The 26,030-nt window shown below is 34.1% G+C and overlaps 1 protein-coding gene across 4 annotated transcripts; it reads left to right on the top strand.

Annotated features, from left to right (window-relative positions):
* Positions 1 to 342: 342 nt before the first annotated feature.
* On the top strand, positions 343 to 22,445 carry LOC121444692 (male-specific submandibular salivary gland protein-like). Of its 4 annotated transcripts, XR_005973813.1 has the most exons (9): positions 343 to 526; positions 1,327 to 1,475; positions 4,139 to 4,206; positions 4,362 to 4,490; positions 6,683 to 6,793; positions 8,916 to 9,017; positions 9,156 to 9,189; positions 21,821 to 21,878; positions 22,313 to 22,445. XR_005973813.1 is itself a non-coding variant. In XM_041646593.1 (8 exons), the coding sequence occupies exons 1-7, from the start codon at positions 428 to 430 to the stop codon at positions 9,170 to 9,172; spliced, it is 675 nt and encodes a 224-aa protein (XP_041502527.1). In that variant the 5' UTR covers positions 343 to 427; the 3' UTR covers positions 9,173 to 9,189; positions 13,098 to 13,174. The 4 variants fall into 4 exon arrangements, 3 of the variants coding, with proteins under 3 accessions (XP_041502527.1, XP_041502525.1, XP_041502528.1); XM_041646593.1 differs by lacking the exons at positions 21,821 to 21,878; positions 22,313 to 22,445 and adding an exon at positions 13,098 to 13,174; XM_041646591.1 differs by lacking the exons at positions 21,821 to 21,878; positions 22,313 to 22,445 and adding an exon at positions 10,133 to 10,362.
* The last annotated feature ends 3,585 nt before the right edge of the window (positions 22,446 to 26,030 follow it).

The raw sequence follows: 26,030 nt of genomic DNA, 5'->3' as shown, positions 1-26,030 counted from the left end.
TGACAGAACTATTTAAATTACACATTCATTGAGGCATAAAACATCATGTGTACAGGAAGAACATTAAAAAATGCACTTCATGTAGAGATTTTCATTTTCCTTCATCATCAATTACATCACTTATTACATATTGATGTCCTTGAAATAATTTATAGATTGCTCTTTCATTTGTAGATATGTCAACAATAAAAGTCATATCAAACTTTCCATAAAACTAGTCATGCTGTTTAAGTAAAATAATATCAAACAAATCCCAACATTACCAATAAGGAAGCATGGAAGAAATATAAATACTAAGAATGAACAACTCCTGTTTCATTCAATGATTTGAGAAGAGAAAAGTGCTGTAACTGTATATCCATTTCTGATTTTTTGATAACAAGGCTAATTTGAATTGCTGTAGAAGAGAGAAGAATAAAGAAATAGGATGAGGATTCTTCTGCTGTTTGCTGTGGTATACTCTGTTTGGGCTACCAATCAACCTCCATCTAAAATGAAACTTCAGACTGACAAAGACTCTTCAGAGGTATTAAGTGAAATCTGACCATGGAATGAAAAAGTGTGTCTGAGAAGGTTTTGCTGTTTGTCCATGTTTGCATATGTTTTTATGATCCTGTGTGCATACACATTATTCATTCTTATTTATGTATAAAGGTTATTTAACAAGCAGATGTGTTCAGGTCACTCCCTATACCTGAAAGAGTTTGAACTTGCTGTCTTTTCCAAATCACAGTTGTTTTTTTTTTTTTAACGTAAGGATGTTAGTGATACCACTGTATTTCAACAGTAACTTGACTTTGACATATTTAGTTTTTCATATCAAAATATCACCATTTACACATGGATCTCAACAATTAATTCATATTTTATAGCTCGTATCTGTATGCAATATAAAAGTGATTTCATATCGGCTATTTTTCCTATGTGAAAAACAGATGCAGTGAGTATTATAGGTGTTGAGGGGGAAAAGGAAACAGTAGATTAGGGGAAATGGTTCTGTTAGTATGAGGATGAGGAGAACACACTAAGAGAACCCCAAAATTCTTTTAAAATGTTAGGCATCCTGGCATGAGATGGCAGAGACAGCAGCATCCCTGTGGTTCAGTCTCCACATAGTACAGTGAATTGGTGAGTTCTGGAAGAGTTGGAGAATCTTTATCACAAAATTAATGTGGACAGTGATTGAGCAAGACACCTAACTTTGACCTCTGACAGCCACACATGCATTCATGAATTCTGTTCTACAAACACACACACACACACACACACACACACTCACACACACACATATTCACTGACCTTCCTAACGGGCCTTTTCCCTCGTAGTTTTCAGGGAATTTTCGCTCAATTTACTTAACATCTAGTGACGCAAAGATGCCAAAAGAAAATGGATTTCTGAGAATTTATACTCGTAACATTAGATATTATCTTAATCGTAATAATTCTAAAAAATTATCAGTCAGTTTTAACACAAGGTAAGTGACTTTTTAAATTTTAAGATGAGAAACATGTAGAATTATTGCTGGCAAAACACATTAACTATGTGTGGTTGCTCATAAGAGAATTTGATGACACTACTTTACTTGGTCATAATTTCTAAGATCATGTTATAATCTCAACATCTATGTGAATAAATGTTAGGATCACATAAAATTTTCTAAAGTATCTTTATGTTCATGAAATATGAAGACAGTAAGAATGGAACCTTGCTCTTCATATTTTGCAATTTTTTGGTAACTAAATTTACACATGCTCAAACCGGTCTTTATTTCTGTATACAGTTAAAAATGAGTCAGAATTTGTGCATATCTCTCCACCTGTTAATTGATGGTAGTATAAGCATACACCATGTGGTCTAATTTGTTTTGTATTTGTAAAATGTTTCATGTCAACTGAAAATAGTCTACAGAAACACAAATTAAACAATGCATAATGATGTAAGTCTAAACACTGGGCATTTGACAGCCAGAGACAAAAATCTTCACAAATTTCTAGCAGATCTGATTGGCTTAGTGAGTTACAGTCTAGCCAAGGATACACAGAAATTAATAGTCTGAAAAAACCCACTTATAGACAAAAAAAGATACATAAAATTCCATTTCATACAAGAAAATATACTGTCCTAACAGTCAAGAAATAATTTTAATCAAAGTGTAAAAACAGAGTTTTTGATAAAAATTATTCTAGCTAGCATTTATTTTCAACTTGTAATAGCATAGAATGAACTGGAAAAAAGAAAAAAAACAGCTGAGTAATTATCATTATTAGATTGACCTATGGGCATATTCATGGGAGGTTGCCTTAATTTCTGTTGGTGAATGGGCAGGCCAATATGAGCCACAGTCAACCTTAAAATGTGGTCCTAGGCTGTATGAAAATGCTGCCTAAGGATGGACCTCCAAGAACATGCCAATAAGCATGGTTTCTGCCTTATCTCACCTTCAAAGATAAACTATTACCAGAAAGTGTAAACAAAACAAATTCTTTTCTCATTCATTTTCTTTTTCTCAGAATGTTTTACAATAGAAAAAGAATGGAACTTGAAAATACTGAAGGTATTTTGTTGACTATAATTAAAATATGATCATTTACGAAAACATATACAACTGATATTTAAGTTTCAAAAATGAGTTAGGACACTCTCTCAATATTATAGCTATCACAAAAAGTTTTAAAAACAATACAAACAAAAATCCAAATCAAGCTAACCAATCAGCTAAAAAGAAAACAAAACAGAAAAAAATTGCATGATGCAATTTTTTCTTGTGCAGTTTTTTTTCTTACTTGAACATGACTTCAATTTTCCAATTGTAGACTTGTGTTCTAAAAACCAGAGTTGGTGAGAATCTGATAAAAGCTGTGGTGTGTTGTACTTACCTCAGAACCCAGCCTAGCAACTGAAGGATTGAATCAGTTGGATCAGTATTTTATAGGTCACCACAGTTTCAGAATAAATTGAGGACTAACCTGAGCTTTTTAAACCCTGGTCTCCAATGAAAAATAACAGACAGAGAAAAAGAACAAGCAGAAAATAAAAAGAATTGTTTATTATTTGGGGTATATTAGATACCACTATAAATTCTTTTAAATCTTTAAAGTATATTTTCAACTTGAATGTATAAAAAGTTGATTGCCGTAGAACTTGATACAAAAGGAAGGATGAGCAAGAAAGATTTTATGAAAAATTGTAGTGTTATGCACAATGTTCAAAAAATGAACATAAAGGTGTATATTAAAGATGAGAAATAAATGCATTTTAGAAGCAAATTCTGATATTGAAATAGAATACCCTTTGATTATTGCTGAATTATTTTAGTTTTTCAATGGAAATAATTAATATATTAATTTATATTTGTGTTTCAGATTAGGGTATTTTAATCAAAGAATGTTCTTATAAACATGCCTTTCTGTCAAAATACTGATAATACAGGCCAAATTTGTTTTAAAAGTGAAAAAATGTGACCCCAAAATAATATATTAATAAATGGGAATATGATATGTAAATTAGAATATTGGCAGTAGTATATCAAGTTTTAGCTAGTAAGTACACAACTCAGATTTTCTTTATTTGTGATCTCTATGCTCTGCTCATTGTAGATTTAACTGATGTCCTCAATTAAACATTGCCAATAAAAATTGAAGTGCATCTTGTAGTAGTTTGATACTTTAGGAAACTATTATTCATAATTTCCTGCACTCAAAGTTTGTATTAGTGAATCAGAGAAATATTTTGGGATAGAATAAAGAAAATTTTAAATATGTGCATATATAAAATACAGAGATTACTTTTTACCATGATGTGTGTTGAGGCCTTTCAAGACCTGAATGTAAATCTCTACCAACATGTGAAGAAAATCTCTTCTATCTCATTTATTAGGTGGCAACTCTTGACAATCACCAGCTCTAGGTCATTAACTCAGTCAGAATCTTTTTACAATATGGAGACACATTCTTTTTGCACTACAATGATCTGTTCAAACGATAGATAATTTTAAAACTGGCAATTGGGTATGGAAAGAACCACACTGTAGAAAGGACAATGAGTACGATGAATATAAAATACGAATGCTTACTTAAGATGAAAAATAACATATTTGTAATAACAAGTGGTGAATAACAGATAACTCCTTGCATTTAGGGAGGATGACAATTGTGAAAACCATACTGTTGTAGAATACATTGGAAATCTCGTTCTTGACAAGCAAGGTGTGTATCCAGTCTTTCAGGATGACTGTGCACAACAAATTCTTCAGTACATTCAGCTTGGCAATTTCAATGAATTGTTTTACAGCTACCACCAACTTCTTGAGAAAAGCAGCATAAAGAAGCGAAATTCATTTTGTCTCACCCCCCTCCCCCAGGGAACACCACTGATTCACAGAAGAAAGAAAATGGAGAATATACTGGTTCCAATAGTCTCTGGGCCTTAACTACAAGATTCCGTACCATCCCATATTTCTGGATTTACTCCCCAGATCTTGGAAAGAGAGGTTTGTAAAATCTCAAAACCTGCACCCATATTATCTAAGTCATTCTTTTAAAAATATTGCGCAAGTATATGTACAATACTACAAACACAAGATTATGAGAGACATCACATACTCAAATAAAATGAAAAGTCATTCTAGTTCTTGAGGTTATAAAACATTATTTAGTTTTTGACATTACAGTTACATAATTCCTCCTTTTCCTATCCTCTGTTCAAATATATCTATATGTTGCTCCTTGCTGTTTTTCAAAATCATGACATTTTTCATTAATTATTATTATATTCATATACATATATTTGACATGTATCATATACTTTATATGAAATAATACATAAGTTCTTGTGGTCTACTGAATTCTCAAAATATAGCAACTGTTTTTTTTTTTTAAGCTTAACAAAATAGACATGAAGCTGGGTGATGTTGGCGCACGCTTTTAATCCCAGAACTCGGGAGGTAGAGTCAGACGGATCTCTGTGAGTTTGAGACCAGCCTGGTCTACAGAGCTAGTTCCAGGACAGGCTCCAAAGCCACAGAGAAACCCTGTCTCAAAAAAAAATAGACATGATTCCTCATTAATGATGTTTATGAGAATGGAAACAATAGTCAGACTACTTAGTCTTTTATTTATGTAAGTTGAGTATGGCATGAAACCAAGAACTAAAACATTCAAATAGTAATCATAAAATTTGAAGTAATTTTTTATCATAATATTTTTATTGGTTATTTATGAAATTTTTATAATGTATCCCTGTAACACTTACTTCTCACTTCCCATGTCTGATCTCACACTTCTGGTCTTCTCCCCAAAATATTTTAAAAGTCCAATTTGAGTTACAATATTTAATATTTTTTATATATCAATCTTTCAACCCAGAGGAGAGGTGCAAATATAGAACTCTGAAAACATGAACCATGTTTTAATTAGTTGGTAATCTTAACTATATATCTTCTTATTTTTTATGTGCATATGAAGTTATTGGATTAATTGAGAAATTGAATGAATGAAAGATAGTTCTAGGATGTTTTAAATATCAATGAGCCACTTGCTATTTCTGTGGGAAATCATTGAGAAGTAATTTTAATAATTTAGGAAATTGAGTGGTCATTAAATGTATTAACCAAACATACTCAGCTATTGAAGCTGCAAAGAATGTTTGAATGTTCTATTCTACTTATGTAGATCCTGTTTCAAGTTTCATTGTAGCACTGAATTAACATAGTATCTAGTAATATTTGTGGAACATTGGAATATTCTGATCTTTTTAGTTATTTGATATTTTCACATCTTCATACATTTGAATTTTGATCAAATTACCACCTCAATCCACCATTTTTAACTCTTCCATAATCTACTCATCATTTCTCTCTCCCAATGTAACATAATTTTATATACACCTTTTTATTCATTTAGCATTATCAGTATGTGCTTGGGTATAGAAACATCCACAAAAGCATGGGCAAGCTATTTGTGTAAACTGTTGAAGTAATGTTGTTCTTTCTCTCTTGGCATCTATCAGCTCCCAACATCTTCTCTGTTTTGTGTGGACATCAACTGATCATTCACTATTAATGTTGGAATTTTACCTGTCTTGATCTTGTAGACGTATCTACTTCTGCTATGATTTCTTAAATATAATGGCCCTGACATATCCAAATAATCTACTTCTAAACAATCTTTTAAAACCTCAAGGTTTACCAATGTTTCCAAGACTTATTATGTAAAAATCCCTGAGGTTTGGTAGCAGTATGGGAAAATATAGAAGCCTCATGTGGTAATGAAAATTCCAGGGTTGGTTACTCATTCCATGCATATCAATGCTGACTCTGAATTAATCACCATGTACTGAAAGATTAGTTTTCCTGACAAGAACTGAGAGTTTCACTAATCTCTAGGTGTGAAGTCAATTTTTTAGATAAAGTTTGATATGAACATTTAACCTATGACCTATGTAGCCACTGCTTTTTACGACTTATGAATTAATTGGGACTAGGAATGTTTTCTCTTTTATGTAAAGGATATTGAATTGCTTTCCTTATTCAATATTTTTCTATATGTGTGCAACATACTGCTTTTTGGGTATTAGCACACACTGATTATTTTGATGTAAGAACTCACAATGCTATACTCAAAATGAGACTTAAATGGTTAGTATTCATAATGCTCTAAATTCCAAACTCTTATTTCTTCTCAGTCTCAGGCATGGCTCAATTTTCATTGATTAAAGTGTCAGATACCACCATCTTGTTTCAAGTTTTCTATATTAAAAACAGTGGGAAAACAATCAATATGACAGCAGCATTGTGTAAGTATCATATCTGATTGTATGTAGGAAAACTCTTGTTTGAAATTTGAGTGTGGGGATGGAGAGATGGCTCAGAGTTTGAGAGCACTGACTGCTCTTCCAGAGGTCCTGAGTTCAATTCCCAGCAACCACATGGTGGCTCACAACTATCTGTAATGGGGTCTGGTGCCCTCTTCTGGCCTGCAGGGATACACACAGACAGAATATTGTATACATAATAAATAAATAAATCTTTAAAAAGGGGGGGGGGACTGTAGAGATGGCTCAGAGGTTAAGAGCACTGGCTGCTCTTCCAGAGGTCCTGAGTTCAATTCCCAGCAACCACGTAGTGGCTCACAACCATCTGTACTGAGATCTGGTGCCCTCTTCTGGCGTGTGGGCATACATTGAGGCCAAATGTTGTACACATAATAAATAAATAAATCTTTAAAAAAAAAAGAAATTTGCCAGGCGATGGTGGCGCACGCCTTTAATCCCAGCACTCGGGAGGCAGAGGCAGGCGGATCTCTGTGAGTTTGAGACCAGCCTGGTCTACAGAGCTAGTTCCAGGACAGGCTCCAAAGCCACAGAGAAACCCTGTCTCAAAAAACAAAATAAATAAATAAATAAATAAATATATAAATAATAAAATAAAAATTAAAAAAAAAGAAATTTGAGTGTGTATTTTACTGAACAAAGAGACCAGGTACCCAAGGAAGTGTTTAGAAGAAATAAGTGTTTCCAAATATCATTATTAATGATGTGCTTTACAGAATTTTTATTTCCAATACCTTTGTACCTACTCTGTGGGTCTGTTTCAGTCTTTACAGATGTTTTGCCAGTCTTTCTGTAGATTAGAATGGTCCATGTGGTCATAACCATAACCAACTGTCACACACTGAATTTCTTGGGTTTTATCACTTAACACAAATGAACATAAAATGTGAGTTCAATTGTCTAAAAACTGAGTCATTGTTAGGACATTATTCTTAACTGGATGCCCTTTATATCATAATATTCATTCACACCATCACAAAATTTAAATAAGTTGCATTAAAATTTTGCTGTCACTAAGATTTAGTCCTTCATTTGTGATGCTTTAAAGCATGTTAACAAATTTGACTCATGATTATCTCCACAAGTAAATCAATTTAATTTTATTCCTTTTGGTTGAATCCACAATTTTGAAGAAGATTGACCTTCTATTAGGGGAGAAGTACAGCTTTCTTTTAAAAATAATACTCTTTATAATATAGTTGCATTATTTTCATCTTTCTTTTCTTACTTCAAACCCTCCTATGAATATACCAGCCCTGTGTCTCTTTGAAATACATGGCCTCATTTACTTTGACTTAACTTAATTTACTTGTAAAACACATGAATAAACCTGTTCAATCTGTATAATTTCACCTCTATGAATATGTTTTCAGAGCTGACCATTTGATACTGAATCACAAAATAGTCAGATCTTCCATGGGGAAGACAGTTTTCCCACTCTTATTTCTTGGTTCACTGCAATTTTAGAGCTGAGGCCTTCTGAGATTTTTGCCATTAACTTTATCATATCTATTGACATCATTCTTGAACAGTACCCATATAGGCAGCAAAGTAGGTAAGACTTCTTATGTGCAGCTTCTGATAAAGCTAAGAGTACAGGTTTTGGCTTTTTACTTTTGTTTCACCTCAGGAGAAAGGGCAGAATTGGTGGACTATGTAAACAGTTTAGATATTTTCTCCTATTAGCCTTCGGGTAAAAAACACTAGGGCATGAATTCTATGGCTAAAAAAGGGCAAAATAAGAAGCTATAATATGCTAATAAGTGTAAAATTCAGATAAAAACTAAACCAAGCACTGACTACATTTTTATATACACATTCTAAATGTTCAAGTATGTCAAGAAAGTTATCTAATCTTTCATGATTTTCAGAACTGGAAAAATAAAATAATTATGAAATTTTGAACACCCCCCAATATTTAAACATAACTTTAAGATGAACTTACTTTGAACAATTACCATTCTGAAAGGAAGGTTGTTGGAGACTATAGGAATTTACAACTATACAGCAAGGTTTAATGACTGCATATTAAAATTTAAACAGCATCAATAGACACATATCCTAATTTTTCTTCCATGAACTATAGCAACATCATCAACTCTGGATAATGATTCAAAGGAAGAGTATTTCAAAGCAACCAATTTATACAATATTCCTTCCGAAAATATCAAAGATATGACACAAACAGGTATTGGTATTTATTTGCTTGCTCATCTAAATCAATTTCCAATTGAGGCAACAAAACACTGATTCTGTATCCATATACAGTTCAGAAAGTCTCTAATTAAGTCGTTATGAATACCTGCTTCTTTGATCTATTTCACAGACTCATGTCCATCCTGAATGAATATATCAAATAGGTGAGTACTACATAATAATTATAACTGTCAACTCATTACAATAGTCCCATTATAACAGAAGAATAGTTTAAGGAAATTAAATCATTTTTTGGTATCATAGTCACCTTTCTAAGGTGATGGACCATCATTACTAAGGCAATCTATAAAATAAAGCATTTAATTCATGGTTTCTTCGTTGCAAAGGGTTAGAGTCAATAACCATCATGAGAGAGAGCATGATAATAGGCATGTAGACATAGTGCAGAAACAGTAGTTGAGAATTTACATTCAGATCCACAAACAGAAAGCAGACAGGAAATTGTCAATGATGTAGGTTTTTAAAACTTCAGAACCTGCCCCCAGGGATACACTTCTTCAATGGAGGCCACTCCCCCCACAATTTTTCCCAAACAGTTTCATTAACTGGGAACCAAGTATTAAAATGTAAGTATGGATGGCAAAAACAACTCCATTTAGGTCAATGAATGTAATGTGTTGAAAAAGCAATTAAATTGTTATAGGGCAAATGGTGTATTAATTTTATTTGTCAAATATACAATTGATAAAACAATAACTATGATAATTGTTTGGCTCCTCTGGGATCTTTTGTAAATTATTTACTTAGAATTGCTAAATACTTCACAATTTTCAATGAAATTCATTATTGTCTTGTATGATGTAGATCCATATGTATGTTTGGTGTTTGTGCCTCAGAAATTGGTATTTACATGTAAATTCTCCATTCACATATGAACCACTTAACCATTCCAGTTAGCATATTCACCAGAAAATATATAATTTCAAATACACATCATCATCCTATGGTCTATTTTTAACATTTTTATAACTTAGAATTTATTTATTGCCTCATTAATCATTTGTGTATATCAATTTATTTTCCCCCAAACATCAAATAATTAATAACACCTCACGTATGTATTAACTTTCATTTATAATTTTCCAGGTTATAAGAAGATTGAGACAATATTCATCAACACTTGTTCTATGGAATGAGAATCATAGATATAAATTTAAATAATATTTGTCTTCAAAATCACACATTTAGTTTTCTTAGAAAATACACTAGTTGACTTAGGTAGTTGCTTCCATGCTGTTCTCATGTCATAGTTAGTGATACTGTGTTCCTGTATGATTAAATTACTAGATTTCACATATTTACAAATGTGTTCTAAATAAAAGTATCTAACATGCATTATAAATGAGTGATTTATAATGATATATTTTTTCTGAAGTTTAGGAAAACTTAACCTCTACCAGAACTTAGGTGCATATTGTTCATTACCTTGTATGTAACAGAAAACAAAAAAGTTTATTGGTGGATAAACATAGTGCCAACATTAGGAAATTTGATAGTCAATGAATACTCAAAAACATTATCAAAATCGTTTTTGATGTGTATTACTCCATTTACATTAAAATCCAAGAGTGTCAGACCATATAAAATAAAATTTAAAATTTAGCTATGAGAATGTTAAGGGACTAAAAATAGTCTTACCTAAGGGAGAAGACATAAATTGGTTATTCAATACCAAATGGTTGGCATTGAAAACACATGTATAACTAGCATTATACATCCTAAACAGGTTATATTTAGGAATACACAGACACATGAATGTACACTCACATAAAAAGGCATTCCCATTTGATGTATAATTCCCATTTTGTAAGTTTGTTGTAGGTAAATGTAAAGAGCTTTAGGCAAATAAGTTTAAGGAAGAACTTTTAGACCTTTTAGCTTGTTGCTTGATAAGATGCAATTTATATCTGCTAAATGATGAGGCATGAAATTATGAAAATGAATAACACACCTCTTCCCATAGTCACCCATACTTCAACAGGAGCATGCCTAGTAATCCGTCTAAAAATATTCCACTAGCTGGGGACCAAGCCTTCAAACATTTAAGCCTTTGGGGGTTCATTCTTATTCAAATTACTACATTACACACCCTGGTCTCCATAGGCCTGTAGCCACATCATAATGTAAAATTCACTTCATTCATCTTCAAAAGTGTTCAGAGTCTTTCAGTTTCAAGCCTATATAAACATCCAAATTTCAAGGTTTCACCTGAGTCTCAAAACAGTCTTTTAACTATAACCACGTGTATAATCAAAAAAGCAAATTACACTCCTTAATACAAAGTGGTAACAGAATATGTAATGCCATTCCAAAAGATGAGAGAGGCATAGTGAGGAAATACTGGACCAAAGCATGATGAAAACCAATAGTGAAAACTCCAAATCCTGCAACGACATGTGTACTTGAAAAATTTAGCTAAATGGTTTTCCCTTGAAGCTTTGAGGACTGCAACACAATTCTCTATATTAGGATGGTTCTCATATCATGTTAACATCTCTGCTTAAAAGGTATCCCAGGCTCCAGAATCTCCAACATGCCAGGATCTCCAACATAACAAACTGTGACCTTCACAGTTTCATGCAATGACTTCACCAGGTGTCTAGTGACTCTGTTGTCACATACCTGGCCTCAGTAGCTTTCCTTAATAGCAGAATCCATAACTCCTTTACTTTATGCTTGTATAACTTCTGTCTTGAAATTTCCTCTGTCAATTATATTAGTAAAAAATTTCTTCAATTTATCCTCAGGCAGTATATTTTTGAACAAGAGCATAAAGCAGCCTCATTTTTGTTAAAACACCATAAGAATTGTCTCTAGGCCACTTATTAATATTCTTTCCCTATGAAAGGTTTTGATCTTGACGTACATAGTCCACATCTTAGCATCACTGTCTTCCAAGATCCTACATGCATTGTCCATCAAGCCTATTATACTACATTCAACTGCTTTCCTAATCCAAAGTCCACATTCTGGCAACAAGCAGCATTGTCAGGTATGTCACAGAAATTCCCCAGTTGCTGGCACGGACTTCTGTTTTAGTTACTGTACTACTACTGTGAAGAGGCACCATGACCAAGGCAAGTCCTAAGGGAACATTTTATTGTAGGCTTGTTTACAGTTTAGATGGGTTAGTCTAAGTTGAGAACCAGACAGAGAAGATTGTAGAAGAGTTGTTGAAAACTTTACTCCTTATTCTCCAAGCCATATGCAGCAAGGTCTCATGGAGACAGAGCAAGAGTCTTGCCTGGGCTTTTGGAACCTCAAAGCTTACCCCTAGTTGTACACTTCCAACATGGTTATACCTCCTAATTCTCTCCAAAAAAGTTTCACTAAGTACCAGACTCTTAGTGCCATTATCATTTAAATCACCATAACATACATGTCTCATTCAAAATCCACTATTCAGTGGAGTCAGTAGAGGAGTTCTGTGAAGCTTCATGGAGATATATAAAGCTGAAGCCATGGATGAAAGTTTCTTACCAGCTTTCTCTCCATAACTCACTTGTCTTGCTTTTTCATATGGCTTAGGACAACCTGGTGTGGGAGCTCCTTACACTCCTTCAGCCAATGTCCTTTAAAAAAGGGTGGGGGAGAAGTGTTGTGAGACAATAATCTATACCCTGGCACCTGTATTTTTAATAAATACTGATTGGCCAATAGTGAGGCAGGAAGTAGAGGTGAGGTGATGAGAATTCTGGGAAGAGGAACAAGTAAGTCTGAAGCGGTCATCCAGAGGCAGAGGAAGCAAGATGTGACTGCCCTGCCAAAAAGGTGCCAAGCCACGTTGCTAACACAGACAGGAATTATGGGCTAATATAATTTATAAGAGTTAATAAGAAACCTGAGCTAATAGGCCAATCAGCATTTATTTAAAATACAAGTGACAGGGTACAGTCCATTGTCCCACAGCAACAATCTACCTAGGAATGTCATTGTCCATATAGTCTAGACACTCTTCTATCAATCATCAATTAAGGAAATGGTTCACAGATATGTCCACAGACAAATCTGATGTAAATATTTTCTTAATTGAGTTTCCCACCACTTATAGGACTATAGTTAGCATCAAGTTGACAAGGAAGAACTAAGAAGAAACGTAAGAAGAAAAAAGAAGAGGAAGAAGAGGAGGAAGAAGAAAAAGAGAAAGTGGAGGAGAGGAAGAAGAGAAGAAAGTATAGAAGAAGAAGAAAAGAAACTAACCAGCACATTTACTACAATAAAGTTGGTCTGTACTCTTCAGAGCATAAGAGTAGACACAATTCAGATATTCACAAAAGAGATAGAAATTCTGGAAAATTATAAATGATAAGATTTATCATGTAGTAATTTATAAAATGAAACATAACTCTTGATGTTCCACTTCTCAATAAGATTAACAGAAGAATAAAATTTCTTCAAAAGTAATCAAAAACATCATTGTGAATTATATTTACACTCCTTTTCTCCCACCAGCAATGGAGGAGTGTTCCACTTTATCTCTATCCTCTCCAGCATAAACTATTATTGGAGTTTTTGATGCTAGCCATTCTGACTGGTGCAAGATGGTATCTCAGAGTCTTTTTGATTTGTACTTAACTGATGGCTAAGGATGTTGAGCAATTCTTTAAGTGTCTTTTGGCCATTTGAAATTCTTCCCTTGAAAATTCTCTATATAGCTGTACCACATTTTTAATTGGATTTTGATATTATAATATCTAGTTTCTTGAGTTCTTTATATATTTTAGAGATAAGTCCTCTGTCAGATGTGGGATGGGTGAAGATCTTTTCCCATTATGTGGGATGTTGTTTTGTCTTATTGATTGTGTTCTTTGCTTAACAGAAGATTCTCAGTTTTAGGATATCCCATTAATTAATTGTTGTTTGCAGTTTCTATGCTACTGGTGTTATATTTAGGAAGTGGTCTCCTGTGTCCATGTGTTAAAGGTTACTTCCTACTATCTCTTCTATGAGATTCCTTGTGGCTGGATTTATGTTGAGGTCTTTGATTCATGTGAACTTAAGTTTTGTGCAGCGGATAGATATGGATCAATTTGCATTCTTCTACATGTTGACATCCTGTTATGCCAGGACAATTTGTTGAAGATACTGTTTTTCCATTGTATAATTTCAGTTTCTTTGTCAAAATCAGGTGTTCAAAGGTGTATGGATTAATATCAGAGCCTTCAATTTGATTGATTCCTTTGGTCCACCTATGTGCTTTTATGCCAATACCAAGCTTTTTTTTTTATTACAACACTGCTATAGTAGAGATTGGAGTTAGGTGTGGTGATGCTTTCAGAAGTTGCTTCCTGGTGTCTGTGAAGAGTTGTGTTACTTGCCCTTTTTCTTTGTGGCTCTTAATATTCTTTCTTAATTTTGTATGTTCAGTGTTTTGACTATTATATGGTGATGGCACATTTTCTGGTCCTGTCTCTTTGGTGTTCTGTAAGCTTCTATTACCTTCATAGACCAATCTCTCTTCCATCTCTTGTAATCTGTTGGCTATGCTTGTATCTGTAGTTTTTGTTCATTTATTCAGATTTTCCATTTCTAGAGTCACCTCAGTTTTTATTTTCTTTTTGTCTCATTTTAATTTTCATGTCCTTAGTTCTTTGAACTGTTTGCTTCATGTTTTTGATAGTTTTTCTTGGGCTTTTTGGCTTTTAAGAGATTTATTGATTTCCTACAACTTTTTCTTTTCCTCCATTTTTTAAGGAAAATTTTTCATTCCCTCTTTAAGGGTTGCTTTCATCTTCATAAAGTTAAATTTAAGGTCATTTTCTTCTGTTTCAACTGGGCTAGGTTGTTCAGGTCTTCCACAGGTAGTAGACAATTCAAAAAAAGTGTGTATTCTAGACACAGCAGGACTGTTGCAAATATTAACTTTTAGAGACTGTGATAACAAGAACGATGTGTACTAGTTCAATACAGAAAAAAAAAATGACCCTAAAGAGAGAAAAGTGGGCACAAAGTCTCATCAAGAAGTTATTTGCATATGGTACCATTGAGAGAGGAAAGATCAGCTGTCTTAATGGCATGTCCCTGGATATAGTAACCACATGCTCAGGAGCGAAGGAGAACATAAAACGAATTCTGCTTGTTTTGTGTGTATATATGTTTTCATTTTATTTTTGTTTTGAGGCAGAAATAATCAGGAATTTTGTTGGGTTAGAAAATGGCTTGGCATAAGCCTTCTAGAGAAAAAGAAAGCCTGTCTTTCTTTGTCATGGCAAATAAAGTTCTCTAAATATTAAATATGTCCATGTATCATTAGCCTTTCTTCTGCTTTGTGTTGCCCACATGCAACTAAACTAGAGGTCCTAGGGGATATACAGAACACTGTACTTTATACTCATCTTATTCCTTCAACAGACCACGGACCTCCTGAAGACAGAGGTGTTCTTTGTGTTCTTGTTTTCAGGGGCCAATATGGTGCCTCACCTAATCCAGGCTATGGGCAGCTACTTGCTAGCTGACCTGCTCCCTAGATTACTGCTTGACAGACTTCAGCAAGAGAAAAACTTTTTTATTACTTTAAAAATAATGCTAAACAAAATTCCCCCTGCCACTCCTCCTCCCACTTCCCTCCCGCTTCCGAAACACTTCCTTACCCCCACCCCCACCAGTCCTAAGAGAGGGCAAGGAACCCTGCCCTGTGGAAAGTCGAAGGCCCTTCCAGGCTGGGCAAGGTATCCATCCAAAGAGAATAGGATCCCAAAAAGTCAGTTCATGCAGTAGAGACAAATCTCAGTGCCATTATCATTGGCTTCTCAGTCTCACCCAACTCTCAAACACATTCAGCGGAACCTGTTTGATCCCATGCTCATTCATTTCCAGTACAGCTTGATTTGGTGAGTGTACCATTAGCTCAGGTACACTGTCTCAATGGGTAAAACCCTCGTGGTCCTGACTTCCTTGCTCATATTCTCCCTCCTTCAACTCTTCAACTGAACCTTGTATGCTCATCCAGCGCTCTGATGTGGGTCTCTGCCTCTGTCTCCATCCATCACAAGAAAAAGGTTCTATGGGGATATTCAAGATAGTCATCAGCCTGACTACAGGACAAGGCCAGTTCAGGCCCCTTCTCCTCCACTGTCAAGGGTCCTAGTTGGGATCATCCCTGTGGATTCCTGGGAACCCCTCCAGAGCCAAAACTTTTGCCAACTCCACAATGGCTACCTCAAGTAAGATATCTCTTTCCCGGCTCCCATATCCATCCTTCCTCCATCTCAACCATCCCACTCCTCCAAGCTCTCTCCCAAGCTCCTCTTCTCCCTTCTCCTTTCCCCTCTTCCCTTCCCTTTACCCCATGTCCCCATGTTCCCAACTTTTGCTAGGCAATCTTGTCTTTTTCCAATTTCCAGGTAGATCTATATATGTTTTTCTTTGGGTTCTCTTAGCTTCTCTAGGATACAAAACTATAGGCTCAGTGTCCTTTGTTTATGGCTAATGAGTGAGTACATACCATATTCAGATTTTTGGATTTGGGTTATCGCATTCAGAATAGTGTTTTCTACTTCCATCCATTTGCATGCAAAATTCAAGATGTCATTGTTTATTATCACTGATTAGTACTTTAATATGTAGATGTGCCACACTTTCCTTATCCATTCTTCAGTTCAGGAGCATCTGGGTTGTTTCCAGGTTCTTGCTATTTCGAATAATGCTGCTGTGAACATAGTAGAACAAATACTTTTGTAGTATGATTGGGCATCTTTGGGGTATATTCCCAAGAATGGTTGGTATTGCTGGACCCTGTGGTAGATTGACTCCCAATTTTCTGAGAAACTGCCACACTGATTTCCAAAGTAGTTGCACAAGTTTGTATTCCCACCAGAAATAGTTGAGTGTTCCCCTTGCTCCACGTCCTCTCCAGCATAAGTTATCATTGGTGTTTAAGATTTTAGCTATTCTGACAGGTGTAAGATAGTATCTCAAAGTTGTTTTGATTTGCATTTCTCTGATGACTAAGGAAGTTGAACATGTCATTAAGTATCTTTTGGCCATTTGAAATTCTCCTGTTAAAAATTCTCTGTTTACTTCAGTTCCCCATTTTTAATTGGGTTATTTAGAGTTTTAATGTCTAGTTTTTTGGTCACTTATTTGTCTGAAGCATGGTTGGTGAAGTTCTTCTCCCATTCAGCAGGATGCTTTTGTCTTATTGGCTATATTCTTTGCTTTACAGAAGCTTTTCAGTTTTGAGGTGCTCCCATTTATTCAATGTTGCCCTTATTGTCTGTGCTACTAGGTTTATATGTAAGAAGTGGTCTCCTGTGCCCATGTGTTGTAGAGTACTTCCCACTTTCTCTTCTATCAGATTCAGTGTGTTTAGATTGACATTGAGGTTTTTAATCCATTTGGACTTGAGTTTTGTGCATGGTGATAGATATGGATCTATTTTGATTCTTCTACAGATGTATAGAGCCCTTTCACATTTCCAGAAATTCATATGAAGAATAGAATAGTAAAGTGTCAATCAAGCCAACATACTGATATTTAGAATGTAGGGATAGTGTGAAGAAAGCCCTAAAATTTATAGAAGAGTAAAAGCATAATGATAAAATATTTAATATTTTAACAGTTACCCCAGATATATTTCTTGCAGTTCTGCACACACACACACACACACACACACACATGTATTATACGTAGACACATTTCTGTGTTTTAGGCTGAGTCAAGAGTAAAAAAAACACAAAATTCATGCAAAGCATGAATCAACCAGATTTTACATAGCATTGTGTGATGAGTGCCCAGACTCTATGGATTATTAAATATTACTATATGGTAAATTCAAATTCAAAGTCATGTTATTTACTTTTCTCCAACTTCTGTAAATGTCTCTAATTAGTGGGGCTTCAATCTGTTTACATGTGCCTCTATAATTAGCAGTTTTAATTGGGTAAAATTGCTTCCTAGAATACAGGTCAAGTGTGTGAAGAAGGGCCTTGTGATGAAAAGCAAGCTTGAAACAAGGAAACATTTGGGGGCTCCCACAAAAAAATTTACATGTATTATTTTAAATATAAACTATTAGGAACTAAATTTTCTAAATAAAAGAGACAAGAAGGGAATTAATATGTGAAAATTGTTTGGTCTGTAATTTGATATTTTTTTTCAAAGTTCTAATGGCAAAATGTATTCTCAGAAGGCCTCAAACTACACAAAGAACTATAGGCAACAGAGGAAAGCTGGGAGCAAAAGTGACACTCTGCAGAAAAGATTATAACTTTTGGATGTCTAAGGCCAAATGTTCAACTTCTAAAACATTCATATAGATAGCATATACACTCCATACATTATATATATACACACACATATATAAAAACATACTTAGAGTAATATACTTTAAAATGAGTGTTAAATCTTTTCAAATCTCAGACCCAAAGAATTGAATAAAATTTCAGTTTAATTTGTGACAAGTATGTGATTATATATATATAATTTTATTATTTCATACATTATAGTGTGATTTGATCAAATCTTCTCCCATTGCCTCTCCTATAAGTCATACCCTATCCCTCCAAGAATTTTCCTTCCATAACCCTCTAGTTCTTCTTGCCAGAAATACCAAAATCATTGCCTTTTCATCCTCCCATTTTTGACTCATTTTGATTAGCATCATTATGTTTTATAAGCACATACAAATGACAGACATGTGACTGATAGCAGCCAAGTTATGGAGAGCATTCTTTAAATTAAAGTAAGGAAGCTCGGAATGTTGATAAAGACAAGATGATTAGCAAAATGATTCTTAGAAGATACAGATAGGGGAAAATAATATTTTTACTCTTCTAAATAATTTTAAAAAATGTGACAAGTGTTAAAAAGCTGAATTTGTGAAATCCAGTAAATTACTGATCTTGGGTCAATGTCACTGGGAAGGCAAATTACATTATTTCCTTAAAGGACTAATGCTCTTGTCTTTCTCTTTTTAGAGATAAAAGCCTTCTTAGGAGTAGATCTGCCTTCTTTGTGCTGTTTCTTATCTTGTTGATTAATGGAATATAATGAAATGTAAAGTTTCTACCCTGGATATATGTTATAAAATCTATTGTATTGAGAAGTAAAAGAGATTTTCCTAATGAGCCTTTATTGTCAAAGTAACACCAATCTCCTCTTAAGAGTTAACTCTAAAAATAGAAATCAAATCTGAGACCATAGTCCCCAAATGTTTTTGGTGTCCTTGGCATTTAGGAAGAACAAGGGTGCCAAGTGGGCCAAGAGTTTGGTCTTTTAGCCAAGAAGAAAATAGGCAATTTTCTTCATTATCATTTATCCTATAGTACTGTCTTAGCTTAGCTTTCTCTTGCTTCAATGAAACACTATGACCAAAAGGCAAGGTGGGGAGGAAAGGTTTATTTGGCTTACACTTCAGCATTGTTATTTATCATTGAAAGAAGTCAGGACAGGAATTCAGGCAGAGCAGGATCTCAAAAGCAGGAGCTGATATGGAGGCCATGGAGGGGAATTACTTCTGGTGTGCTTCCCATGGCTTGCTCAGCCCACCTTCTTACAGAACCCAGCACCAAAATCCCAGGGATGGCATCAACCACAATAGGTGTGGCTTCCTCCACTGATCACTAATTGAGAAAAATTTCTTACAACTGGATTTCATCAAAATATTTACTCAACTGAGGTTCCTTTCTCTGATGACTCTAACTTGTGTCAAGCTGACACACAAAACTACCAAGTCAAATACCCAGACATTTTCTCCCTCCTGTTCTCATCACTTCTCCTTATAAAGTGGTAACTATAAATGCTATTATGAAATTAGATTTTTGCACCTTAATGTCATCAATCTGAGTGGAGAAAATGGGATATGGTTTTCATAGTACCTCTCCACTGTTTTGTGTAAGAGATCCAAAAAGTATATCTCTGTTGGGGAATATTATTTTATGGTGTGTTACTTTTGTTTATGTTGCATTTGTTTAATTCTCTGAAGCTGTATTACAATGCCTGCCTAAAACCTCTAATGTTCTAATAAGAGTTGAACAGCCAATATAGAAGCAGAAGAGAGAAATAGGCAGGGCTGGAAGGCAGAGAGGATAAATATGAAAAGAAATTTGGTAGGGTGGATCTGGGAATAAGAAGGAAGGGAGAGGACTTCAGAAGCCAGCCACACAAGTCATCCAGCCACAGAGAAAGTAAGACAAAGAAGTTATATGGGAATAGAGAAAGATAAAAGCTCCAAGGCCAAAGATATATGGGATAATTTAAGAAAAAGTGACAAGAAACAAGACAAGCTGAGACTGGGAATTCATAACTAAAAATAAAACACAGAGTATGATTTATTTGGGAGCTGGGTGGTGGGCCCCACAAAAGGCTAAAGATTCAAATGAGTAAAACATGAAACAACATACATCTGTTTTTCTGTGTATAACTCTCAGATTTAGGAAGGTAAGAAATTTTCTGTTTCATTGAAAGAGAAGTACATTTCAAAATGAAGGGAAAATTTTTTAGCATTATACCGCCAAAGGCTCTACTTTGCAGGAGATGACAGATTTTACTTTTGATTGTCCCAATCAAAATCTCTTCATGGGCTGACTAATCATCCCTCAATTAAGCTAGTCTTCCTCTTTTTTGTTTTAGATAATGCATTCAGATTTTCTTGTACTGTTTACATTTTCCCAAATTCTGTCCAACTATGGAAAATCACCCTGCCATCTTAAACTTTAAATGGAAATTCTTCTTTAGCAAAAATAAAATTAACCTCCTAATTTTTTATTTTATTTCCTGATTATTCTCCTACACTAAAAAGTGTACATGTAATCTTAAAATTAAAAAAATCTCCCTCAGATAGCATTATGATATTTATCCGAACATAACACTGTGATATTAGATTTGATTAAATACTTTTATAATATTTGGAAAGTTATACATGTTATCCAATGAGATTAATCATAGAGTAAATTTACAATCAAGTATGGATAACTTTGATATTAAATTAAGCAACTATAAACAACATTGTTCATGAATTAGACAAGGATGACAGTGAGCTATCAGTATGTTCTGGTACACTAATATAATAAAATTAACCCAAAATTGTAGATTCAAAAAGAAATTTAATGAGAACAAATGATAAGACTTTTTCCTCACTGATATGTTCTGTTTAGATATTATATAAAATGCTCCTTTGGATAAGATGATATGTTAAATTCAAGGTATAGACAAACAAATCAACTTTGAAATGAATTGGAAGTGTTTCCTTGAAATTAGGGGGTTATTTTAGAAATACCCACTTAATGAAGTATCACAGTTACTGGTCATCAACATGTATCACTTCATCTTTAAAAGTAACTAATAACTTTGGTGTCAGTATGTATTGATTATCTAATATGTGTATGAGTCGTGGTTGGAATGAGAAAGTCCCCCATATGTTTCTGCATAAAAACCTTTGGTTCTCAGTGTATGATATTCTATATGAAAGTCTAGATCATGTGGAGATCAAGAATGCATGCCATTGGAGAAAGCTTTGAGATAATATAGATTTACCACACTTGTTTGCTCGCTCTAAGTGCTGTTTATGATAAATGATATGAACTCTCAGCACCCTGGTCCAAGTCTGCATATGTGCTTCTTTCTGCCATGATTATCTTAATTGAAGGACTTTTTACTCTCTGGAAACATAGGCCCAAATAATTTAATTATTTCATAAGTTGTAATGATCATGGTGATTGTTTTTTTTCATTGCTGGTTTTGAAAAACTCTATAAGGATTGTGCTCTCAAGTGTATAAAATCAACTGTATACATCATATTTTCCAATAAGAGAAATACATGATCTATATTTCCAGATCATTCTCTTCAACAATTGAACTACCATGTTTTGAAGAAGACAGAAGTCATGCACAAGTAAGGCATCTGTTTGAGTGAAGCAGAAGGATATCTTTGGTCTGATTTGTCATATTTAGTTTGCATATTTAAGATCTCATTCTATTGTGATAATGTGGTGATGTGGCTGTTTCTGTGTCAATTTCACTATAATTGAAGAATAGTTTGGATATGCATTATGAAAGTTAAGTTTTCTCAACTTGACACAAACATGTGTCTTGTGAAAAGGCAGAAACACATTGTCGTGATACTAAAACCAGAAAGACCTCTGGGCTTGTGGAGGGACATTTTTGTTTAGTATTTATATGTAAAATCCCAACAGAGCTTGACTCATGACATTTCTGAGCATGTGGTTAGGAGTTGTAGAAGAAATAAGACTTAGCAAGCCATAAGGATCAAGCCAGTAAACAACACTCCTCTACTCCTCCACTCATCCATCGCATCTTTATTTCCAGCCTCCAGGTTCCTTCCCTGAGTGTCTTCCCTGGACTGCTTCAAGGATGGATTGTAATCTGCAAACCAAAGATGATGTTTTCAAATTGCTTTTTATCAGTATTTTATCATCACAATACCAAAGCAAACTAGAACATACATGGTTGGCATTAGCACTAGTACACTAAAGGCTTGTTTGTGTGTGTGATTTCATGTGTAAATATTAATGCATGGGTAAGGCTCTCTTGTGTAATTATGAAAATGTGGCAGTGAGAGATAGGCCTATGGAGCATGGTACTTTGTAAGAGTCTTTCACTTGTACATAGAAATCAGAAATTTCCCCATTCTTGTTAGTAGTCACTAAAAACACCTCTGCTTCAATTTCCTCAGTGCTGAGATAAAAAAGCTTCCCCCCACACCTGGTTTATTCATATAGTTTCTGGTGATCTAAGGTACTCAATATTCCATTGCATTTATTTTATAAAATAAGTCATCTCCTTGACCCTAAGAAACATTTCTTAAACAACCTTATTTTGACCTGAATTAATGAGATTAAAATTTTATGAGTATGATGTAATTTTTACTATATTAATAATTAACATAAGATTATGTGCAATATTGAACTTAATGTTTATTGAACTCAATGTTATTGCCATTGAAAATTTTCACATAATACTGATACAATGAAAATATTTAAACATTATTAAGCATATTTTCAGTGTTGAAACTAAATTTCTGTTTTTATAAATGCTCATTCATTTTAGAGTGACTGTGCTCAAAGGCCGATAAACCAGAAAAGATCTAAGAGAAGCGGAAATAGAAATTTTCACACGTGAATAGGGGGGTTGGTAGCACAGCACAAATGGTGTGAAAACAAGGCTAAAATACAGGTGCATTATCAGATGCTAAAGGAGCAATAGAGGAGAGGCATAGGTAAGTAAATTCATTGATAAAAATGTGATTTACATGTCACAGTGAAACATGAGCTTGCATGCTAATTGTTACAATTTTTCCAAACCAAAAGCTGAAATTCTCATATTGGTGTGAAATAAATGACTAAGGAGAGTTTTAGGTATTTTCTTTCACTTTCAAAAAAGAAAACATGATTTTTCTATTCCTAGCAGGTGAATCACTCATGTCTGGCCAAAGTTCTGTTTGAATTCTACAAAGGAGTCAGTATTAAAGGAAGCAAGATGGCTGGACAGAATTCATACTCTTTGTTCTATAGAGAATCCTAAAGCCACTTAGAGAAAAATGAGCTACTTTCCTTCGAACGTTATTTAGTTGCATATAACAAAACAGCTGATTATGGGTCTAAGTAAAACATCTTGTTAAAACAAATGGAAAAAGTTACAACTTTGAGTTGCCTTTTTAGTAAATGCTCATGCAAGTGAAGCAAACATTCACACTTACTTATTTGGCAAAAGCACATTCTTTATTCTCTAGAGAATACTATTCCCATTTGGAGAAAAGTTATCCATTTTCCCTGGAAAACTGTTATTCTTGCTTACATCAAAATAACCCTGCTTACAATCCTAATTAAAAACCAATTGATAAATATATTCAGAAGAACAAAAACATTGAGTTTCCTCTTTAGATAGAATGCACAGGAGGAATCCTGCTCTGTGGTCTATCTGAGAAAACAAATGCTATTTCTTCTAAAGAGAACAAGTACCCCTTTTAGAGAAACATGGCCTGATTTCCTATGAAATATGTGGTTTGCCTCACACAATAGTTCTGCCTATATTTCTAATCAAAGCAACTTTTTCTTAAGTCAAGTAAAAAATATACTGCATTTATACAATCAAGAACTCTGTTTCCTAATTAGTAAATACATAGGATGCAATCGTTCTTAGTTAACTGTATGAGAAATTGGTACTACTTGTTCTGTAGAGAATAGTTATCCCATTTAATGAAAGGTGAGCTCTTTTCCTGTGAACATTATTAACTTGTATGTAACAAAACAATTCTGGTTAGGTGCCTAAGTAAAGCAGTTTGTTATAACAAGTGAAAAATTCCATATTCTTAGAAGGTTAGGAACTTTGAGTTTCCTTTCATTCATATGAGTGAAGCAAACATGTTAAGTTACTTAATTCAGAAACGCATACTACTTCTGTTGAGAATATTAATGCCATTTTGAGAAAAGTGAGCTCTCTTTCTTTGAAAATATTAATATACATGCAATAAAACAGCTATTTATATGTGTAAATAAAATACATTGTTAAACTAAGTTAAAAAATATACATATACAGATGATCAAAAATTTTGAGTTTCTTTTTTCAAAAATGCTCATGCAAGTGTGTCAACAGCTATGCGGTCTAGTCTAAGATCAGCATTTGACTACTTGTCCAATGAGTTTCCTTGGTAAAAGGCACCTACTGAAACAGACTCTCACTTAGCAAGGACTATGGTACTGTATTGGAATTTTAGAAAGACTTACTATTAGTAAGTTATCAACTTTAGAAAAACATACTGATAAAAATAATAAAAATTTAACTGATAAGTGTTAAATTTAACTGATACAAATGTTAGAAGGACTTACAGTTGATAAGACCCAAGCCTTAGAAAAACTTAGTAATGAAAATAATAAAAATTTGGCTGATAAGATACAAGTCATAGATGGAATTACTATTGATAAGATATACGATTTGAAAGATTTACTACTGATAATATACAAGCCTTAGAATTAGTTAGAAATGAAAACAAGAAAATTTTGACTGAGAAGATACAAATCATAGAAGAACTTACTATTGATAAGACACAATCTTTATAAAAATTTACTACTGACAAGGTACAAGACTTAGAAAAACCTACTAATGGAAAGAAGAAAAATACTCAGACACAGATTACTTTAGAACAGAACCTACCTCACCATTGCACTATTAAACTGAAGAGGAGCAACCCAAGGTTATTAGAAAACCAACCTTAATTTATCCAGTTACCATACAAGAATGACCACTAGATAACAGGATCCCCAAAGGATATACAAAAGTAAATTGGAATCCTGTAAATATTATTTTGAAAAGATTAAAGGAAGCAGTCATTTTGTATGGTACTGGAGTCTTTTGGGGATACCATTTCCTCAGGCCTCTACAGAGTCCAATCAATGCACTACAGATGGTGAAGGTTCCAGGGTTCAAGTCCCTGCTTGGGTGCCAATTTGTCAGGGTCATTTTGGGTTACTAACATCTCAGGCACCAAGGAGACCACTCAAGGTGCTACAACCAGAGAATAAAAAATAACTAAGGGGCCCTGAGGGGAAACAAAGCAGCTCACATGCAATTTCTCCTCAGCATGTCTCTTTATTGTTCTTTCTTACTTGTCCTCAATTCTAATTCTTCTGTCCTGTTTATAATTTATTAGCTCTAAGTCTCTGTCTCGGTTCTAATTCTAATGCTCTGCTACATTCTTTTTTTTTTTAAATCTTCTTTATTTTTCTATCTCTGCTAATTCCTGGCATGCTTCTGCTTCAACTTCTGCTCCAGCTTCTGTTCCTGCTTGTTAGTTTGTTCTCATCTAGCTAAAAAGACACACAAAATCTTGCAGGTATAGGTAACCAGGCAGTCTACATAAACAGACAAGGAAAGTCTATGGACCTTGGTTCATTAGCACTTTGTTAAATGTTAGCAAGCTCTAGGGGCCTTTTAGATTTGAATTTTACACTATTACTCTAAGTAGTTGAAACAAGGAGACCCAAACCTCTAAATCATCAGATCCATAGTTTGATGCTTGTCAGAGGTG

The sequence above is a fragment of the Microtus oregoni genome, unplaced genomic scaffold, assembly GCF_018167655.1.
Source record: "Microtus oregoni isolate MIOR12 unplaced genomic scaffold, Mior012 000137F_ref0000512, whole genome shotgun sequence".
NCBI lineage: Eukaryota > Metazoa > Chordata > Mammalia > Rodentia > Cricetidae > Microtus > Microtus oregoni.
Note: the sequence above shows the minus strand (reverse complement) of the source record. Positions and strands in the feature narration are given on the sequence as shown.